General features: G+C 38.2%; 1 protein-coding gene across 3 annotated transcripts in view; it reads right to left on the minus strand.

The window, feature by feature from the left end:
* Window positions 1-640: 640 nt before the first annotated feature.
* Window positions 641-7579, minus strand: part of LOC111326757 (techylectin-5B) — a 13112-nt gene continuing 6173 nt past the window's right edge. Inside the window, exons 8-18 of one of the 3 annotated variants that reach the window (XM_088734386.1) lie at window positions 7315-7533; window positions 6607-6983; window positions 6156-6323; window positions 5464-5574; window positions 5092-5208; window positions 4615-4705; window positions 3702-4082; window positions 3138-3260; window positions 2857-2985; window positions 1863-2237; window positions 641-999 (exon numbers count right to left, since the gene is read on the minus strand). In XM_088734386.1, coding sequence (XP_088590512.1) covers window positions 737-999; window positions 1863-2237; window positions 2857-2985; window positions 3138-3260; window positions 3702-4082; window positions 4615-4705; window positions 5092-5208; window positions 5464-5574; window positions 6156-6323; window positions 6607-6983; window positions 7315-7533 — 2354 coding nt within the window. In that variant the 3' untranslated portion in view covers window positions 641-736. Of the gene's footprint in view, window positions 1000-1862; window positions 2247-2856; window positions 2998-3137; window positions 3261-3701; window positions 4083-4614; window positions 4706-5091; window positions 5209-5463; window positions 5575-6155; window positions 6324-6606; window positions 6984-7314; window positions 7534-7579 lie in introns of those variants that run through there. The other 2 variants (XM_022930834.2, XM_088734382.1) reach the window with 2 other exon arrangements.

Consider the following 7579-nt stretch of genomic DNA (forward strand, 5'->3'; position numbering starts at 1 on the left):
AACCCGTGGGATATGCTCTGATAAACTAGGTTATTATGCTGATTCACTAACGCGGCTGGGTCGCTCATTCAGATTTGATTATCATCGAAGTATGAAAGAATTGGTTTATGCTTAGCGGGCGCTTATCGAGTTAAAGATGCACACGAGAAGTTTAGAGAGCACGAGAGAACTGCACAAGAGTTTCTCGAGACGCAGCCGAAAGAAACTCTAGCTTCCTAAGTGCTCTTCAAGCTTCCAGGAATGTTCCCTGTTTCCCTAAAAGCTTGGCTTCAAGGTTCGCAGACATTAATTCACTGAGACAATTTATCGAGGACCAAGAAAAGGAAAATACAAAAAAAAACTTACGTCGCTGAATGTTCTTCGACCACAGTTCATTCAGCTAGTTCGTCCGCAGATTATCAACATGGCCAGGAGGCAATGCCACTCTTTACCGATGCTGATATTCATGGTGATCAATTCATCATCTCTTTTAGCAGCGTTAATCAATCACTGACCTTGGCCACTCGAGAAATCAATTTGGACAATTTGACACAACCATTTTCGAGGTTATTGCATGCTTAACAATACAGAATCGATTTCACTGGAGGAGGGAGGCGGGTCCTTTTAATTAGGTGAGGTGAATAAAGAAGCATACGTCCTCTTTTCTAACAATACTCCATGTTTAATCATTTTTCTTTTTGTTTCCTTTACAGAATAGAAAGTTCGAATGGAAACAAAACAGAAAGTTCTAAATACGCTAAAAGGAAATTGGTCTGATTTTCATCTCAGCTTTCTTGACGGAGTAGTTATGTCCTCTCCAGTGATACCAGTTGACTCCATCAGCAGATGACGAGTGCCTCCCATTATGATACACACCGTTCAGGTTAGAATGATGACATTGCTGGTACCACCAGGCTCCTTTGTACTCCACAGCACAGTTACGCCCCCAGCTGTCATTGTCTTGATCTTTAGTTGTAAAAGCATGGCCATGATGATAAGCAAGAGAATCTCCTGCAGTACCTGAAAAAAGACGCCCAAAAATCAATTAACAAATAGTTTATAAGATGACTGTATAGCAAAGCAAAATGCAAATCATGAGTTATCATTGATTGCATTTTCATTTTTTTTGTGTGTTAAAACGGAACCGGATCGGTTGATTGAGCGAGACAAAAGAATCAGCCGTTGTGCGGACCACGGTCGAACTCTTCCATCCTTATTTTCACGTTTACTTATTTGGAGCTACTCTGAAAATTCGAGTTGAAATAAAGTATATGTATGTACGGTATCAGTGCATTTTCATAGCAAGTTTTTTTTCTCTCTCAACAACGCTGAATCAATGCAACGATTAATCTGAACCATCCATTCAAAAATTCAAAGGATGTGATAGGCAAACTCAAGTAAAATGACCTTTTTTAACCATGATGAAAGTTTATTTGTAGCTTAATGCCACAAAAGCGTTTAATTTTTGTTTTACTCCGGCGTCGAATTGTCCCCATTAGTCACTTTTAAGTACACACCGCATTTCGAAAGATAATCGCTTGTAATACCTCAAGCACAACTTTTCCTATTTCGGAGCTCCTGCTTGGTAATTAACACCCCTAGTTTTGGACAATTTTGACGAAATACTTGATGTTAAGCTACATTGAAATAGAAGAGGTATTTATCAAAACAAGTTTAGTATCACACTTAATCCCTGATTAAGTATGATACTACTTAGTTCATACTACTTAGTACATTTTCTACTTAGTTCAGAGGTGTGCATGTTCCACTTTAAATCGTGGCTAATGGTCACGCCTAGCAATTTAAGTTTAGTATCACACTTAATCCCTGATAAGCACAGACACTGTACCAATAACGAATGAAAACAAACACTATTTACCAACCTGAGTAGGTCCCAAGGCTAAGCTGGTACTTAGTCCTCTCGCTAGCAACTGCAAACGTGTCGTACTCGGCGTAAGCAGTGTTGCTTTTGGTGTCCATCAGATCTACTCGGAGCTTGTTCTTTATTATTGTCAGGCGGTGTATCTTATCCAGTCCCAGCCAAAATTCTCCATTCAGGTTACCAAACCCATTCTTGTAATCGGTCCAGCCGCGATAGAAATCAACTGAGCCATCCTGTCTCTTTTGGAATACTGTCCACCCCCCACCGGCTGTCGTTTGGTCACAATATACATCAAAGGCACCTGAGTCATCAGGGTCGATTGTATAAACACCGTTGGTTGTTTTACCAGATTTGTAAAGCTCAGCACAGTTCTTAGCTGTTGATCCTAAAAATTTGAAAATGGATTGAAAACGACTGTTGCTGATTAGTATACAAGAAGTAGTGCCTTTTTTGTGCAGAAAATAGCGTTGCTATCGCATTTTTATAGCTTACTGATAATGGTAACTGAACTAAGTGGATTCCAAATTGATCTAAAAGCATGACTTGAAATCACAAGCATGACTTCAAGACCAATATTGCGCTCCACTTAGTTCAAGTACTACTTTTCCTACGTCTTTCTGTCGCCTGACAGTCGTTTTATTAGTTTTGATTTTTCTTTCAAAATGGATCTGATGAATCACTTTATCAACACTATACTTCTAACATAAATCTATTGTTAATATACATGATTTAGTAGGTCTTTCTTGAATAGCATTTCTCTCAGGAGAGAGATACAAGGCTTTTTTGGGAGGGGGAAGGACTAACTCTCTTTTTCTATCATTGGAGAAACATAAATATAGGAAACATTTTCTCTCTTTTTCGGTATTTTCTGAATATCTAGAAAAATTAATTTCAACGGCTTGAAAACTTGAGAGTTCAAGAGTCGAGAGTATTTTTTTCCATTGCTTGGATGGAGAGGGAGAGTTAATTGACCATTGAAACAAATTCTTTCTTACCTATGGTACAATTTATCTTTCCATCGCCCCCATATCCTGCTGGACATCTACAAGAGTAGGAACCAAAGGTATTGACACACTTTGCTTTAGCATGGCAGGAAAATGACCCTGAGCTGCATTCGTCTATATCTGTTTCATTGAAAATAGATTTTTTTTTTAATGTGTGGTTTCTATTTTTAAATTTTAAACCAAAACGAAATGGTTTGGTAATTATGATTTCGTAGTTGATTTTGTATTTACAACCATTATACTCTAATCAGAAAATTCTAATTTTCACAAACCAGAGCAGTTTTTCCCATCCAAACGGAATCCAGTGCGACATACACATGAGTAGGAAGCGTCACTGTTCACACAAGTGGCGTTTGCTGGACAATCGAATGCAAAATTGTTACATTCGTTGTAGTCTGAAAAAGAAAAGAGAGAAATCAAAGTTCCACAGCTAGAAATTTTGCTTTAAAATATCGATGGTTTCATTTCTTTCCCTTCTTTATACCCTCACCTCTATCTAAAATATGTAAAGAAAAGAAAATCTAATTTCCTTTTGGTAAGGAGTCTTTTTTTTCTTTTTCTTTCTTTTTCTATGACATTATGCTATTTCCTCGGAGTCACTGAAAATAATTTAATAGAGATCCATTATCTGACGCAGTAGGGCAAAGTTAACTTGACTTGTGGGACGCTAATATCAACTGATGATTGCTTATTCGGAGGCATAAAGAATGTCAGTTTTATCATTTTCATCAGATAGAAGAGAAGATGATATGAAGTAAAAAGATTCAAAACATTGTTAGGAATTCCTAGTCAATGTCGCTTGATTTAATTTGCTGTTCAATCTAGCTACGGCTTACCTTTTTTACAAGTGAATCTGTGACAGTCACTGCAATTAACATCATTCCATTTGTATTGATGATCTTGAAGGAAACCAAGCGTATGAACACAGTCCTCTTCGTGAAAGTTGTTTGGTTGGTGTTCCGCCCAGTAATGGAAGTCATATGGTGTTCCATCGCTCCACACAAATTTCCCTTCAGAATTTACATCAGAGAGCCCCAGCCAAGAATGTTCCCCACCGTGAAGACTTTGAACATAAACGTTTTCTTCTTCTGTGTGGATACTAGGAAGATTAGCTCCCAGGGTTGCGCATGTACCCTGACTATTGGTCCACGAATCACAGGAAGATACTTTTCTGTAGCAATATCCACTAAAATACGCCCAGTCCTCCTCGCAAACATCTATTAAGATAAAGGGAAAACGAATGGTTGAGGGTGAGAATTATTGTTTTAATTATGATCGAGATCAGTCCAGTGTCTCGAGTCTGCACAGTTATTACAATGGCCTATTTTATTACATTTAAACCTATGTACATTTCTCAACCGTCCTGCGCAAATCAATGATCATCGTGAAATGGCTGTATATTGGTTTCCATGCATCTCTGACAACGGGAATCATGATGGAAATGTCTTTAAACCTCTATCTAATTTGATCTTTGGCCATCAGCTGCAGTAAAAACATCAAGCCTTTTTCGTCATTCTCCAGACACCCGCGAGTGAAAATTTTTTATCGACGTGGAGTGAGAAGAAAGTCGTACCACCTCTACTACTCGTGTGGTTGTCACTCCAAGCGAGAGCTGCTGCTCGTTTTGCTTGTTTTTCTAGATCAGAGCTATAATTGATCGTATTTCTGACTGAAAAAGGCCTAAAATATGTTGGAAACAGCTATGAGGCCAAGATAACCATTTCTATATAGGCATAAAAATGGTCTAACCTGACAGTACTGCATAGGACACCGTCAATGGATCGAAACGCTGGATGAACAGTTCCTTCACGCAAATGCAGAATCTAGAAGGGGTGATAAACTTTAAAGAAACAAGATAAAATGTGAGAAAACTGTAGATGGAAAGTTATGTTTTTTTTTAATCATATTTATCAGAGTCAAGAGATTACAAACAGTTGAAGACCAGTTATGACACCATATTTTCATAAAGTTGTAGCTGTCGTTTATGTGTTTAGTGTACATGTGTCCCACCTCTATTCCACAAATCACTGTTAGAATTACATCTAACCTTTCATAAACAGGTCTAAGGTTATCGGCCTCAACTGAAAATCCTTTTGATCAAAATTTGTTCGTAATTGCGTTAGCTTATTTTCTTCCAGGCTCGTTTCGAAAAAGACGAAATAAAATGCAGTTTAAAATGATTGATCGATTTTCTTAAAAAGAGAATATGACAACCATGTGGATTACCTCAATCCAGCTCGCGATTCCGTTGCATTCTGCGGCTGAATTTCCGCCCTTGGTGGAATGTTTGGCTGTTACTAAAACCGTTGGTGATTTTTTGTAGCTCCGCTTGAAATTCACTTCCTATGAATGAGATAAAAAGCATTATTATAGGAACTTGTCAGTACAAAATTGTGTCGTTCCATTTGATCCAAGATTTATGATCTTTACGATCAAAACAGTGACAATTAAAAGAGCTGTAAAAGCAATAAAAACATTTCAAAAGACTGAATATCCCCGAACCAAAACACAAATCAAAATGCAAACAGAACTCAAGAGCATGAAAAATTGACAGTTAAATAATCTTTCCTGTTACAAATCAGTCAGTGTTTAACTCACCTTACAAAAGGCGAAGTTATAAATCTCAGATGGTGAGAGGTTATTCTGAAAGTTTACATCACTGTGTTCTGAAAACAATGGCCTATGAAGTGACTTGAACGCAAGCCAATTCTAAACAACAAAACGGATGCACAAAGATAGATAACAATGTTCAGGTAACGAAAGCGGCGGCAAGAATTCTGCATAACCCAATATTCAATCATATATAATCCCCAAAAATACCGTGGAAATGGTCACGTGGTCACGTGCCGTTTCCTGTTTGCCGTGAACGTTATGCTTAACCTCTCAACTTGATTTCGATCCCTCTAAAGTAATGAATGATACAAACTGTATTCACTAGCTGTAACTACCTTTAAGTCCGGTTTCAACACACACGTTAACTTTAATACGTTACGGTCGATCGTGATTGAAACATTGTATGATTTTGTGGTCAAAAAAGGACGGAAAACTAAGAGTTGATCGCAGTAAAATAATCGACGTTGATCTCAAGGACTCTGATACTCCAGTGCTAAATTTTACAAAGAAGCTTCTACAAAATGAAATTAAACAAAGCAAAATTATACGAAAAAATCTAAATCAACGTGACTGAAAAATGGGAAAGACAATAAGAAAAATTCGCGTGCAAAACACAAAAAATGGAATTAGGAACTTAAATAGGAATGCCGCACCAACATCAGCATATAAACACTCACCACTGATATGTCATCATGTATTCCTGCAAAGTTTTGCAGCTCTCGAAGACAAATCTTAAAGGAATTTGCAGTGGCATCTTCGATCCACAAACTCGTGGCATCGTGCTTTAGGTGTGATCTGTGGTGCTCAGCTGTTGCGAAAACCGTTGGTGGCTGAGAAAATTTTCTCTAAATTTAGAAGAGATAGGTCTTTCTGTCAAGATAGGATGCAACCAAGAGATAATGAAATTCAAGCCTTTTCCAAGTGAATCTTAAAAAGAAGCGTAAGAGTAAGCGAGCTTGCATCCCTTGTCCCTCTCTTCCCCAGATTTTTTTCTCAACAGTTGAGAGAAGAGAAACCAATTGTGCGTACTCGCGAAGAGCTTTAATCGATTTGAAAGCCAATTTTTTAGTTTTTTTACATTTCTGCATTTTGAGAGAAATTACTACTGAAGCATTAAAACAACCTTACCTTAGGAAAGATGATCGTCTGACAGCTAGTCCCAGTCCACCATCTTGAGAACCATTTCTCGCCTGCCACTCCACCAGACGGAGCACCCTGATAAGCGACCCAGTCAACTGTGGCAAAGCTATCTGAGGGGTAATCATTCCTACCAGCTCGAGTGACACAGGCTGTGAATTGAGTGCTGTTGACGCTTTCTACCCAAGGTGTTGTGGCTTCATGTACCACAGCGGAGTCACTGTAGTTCACGTGATTAACAGTAAGTTGTATGTAAATTTTCTGGTCAGGGTAAAATATGAATGGTTTAAACTTGATCACTTCACATTGGTCCTCTGCCCAGGAGGGAACGTTTCGAAATTGATGTCTTCCTTTCTGAAGAGGAAAATCTAAAGAACGCAGTTATCGTTAGAATGAGAAAGATGTAAAATTTTGAGCTCAACCGTTGGATAATTTTTTTCAAGTAATAGCTTAGATCACCATCGTTATCTGTAGCTCTCTGGTAAAGCATCCAAATTTGCTGTCGGTGTCTCAACTACATTAATTAGTAAGCTAGGTCTTGTACTAGAATTAAATTTGAAGTTCCCGGAAACTCGTAAATAAATTACACCTCAGAACAACCTCCGTGATTAGTGGCTGGATTAGTGTGGAAATAGATTGAGGGATGGAAGAAGAGGCAAATATTAAATAAATAAAAGTAAGATTCAAATGAAAACGTACCTGTACAGCTTCCAGGATGATACTTCGTATAGTTACCACGTGTTCTACATATCTCTTGCTTAAACAGGCACAAGTTGGTAAACGTGCGGCCGTTAGATGCACAGACCTGTTCTTCATATGATGGACAGCTGTTTTCACAAGCACAAGTAGATTGGTTTACAGACAAGGCGACACAATGGCTGTGATACTTGCAGCTTACATTTGTACAGGGATCAAGATCTGCAAATAAATTGCTTGATGATCAAAATAACAATGAGTCGTTAGT

Source organism: Stylophora pistillata, chromosome 1 (genome assembly GCF_964205215.1).
Source record: "Stylophora pistillata chromosome 1, jaStyPist1.2, whole genome shotgun sequence".
NCBI classification, from domain to species: Eukaryota; Metazoa; Cnidaria; class Anthozoa; order Scleractinia; family Pocilloporidae; genus Stylophora; species Stylophora pistillata.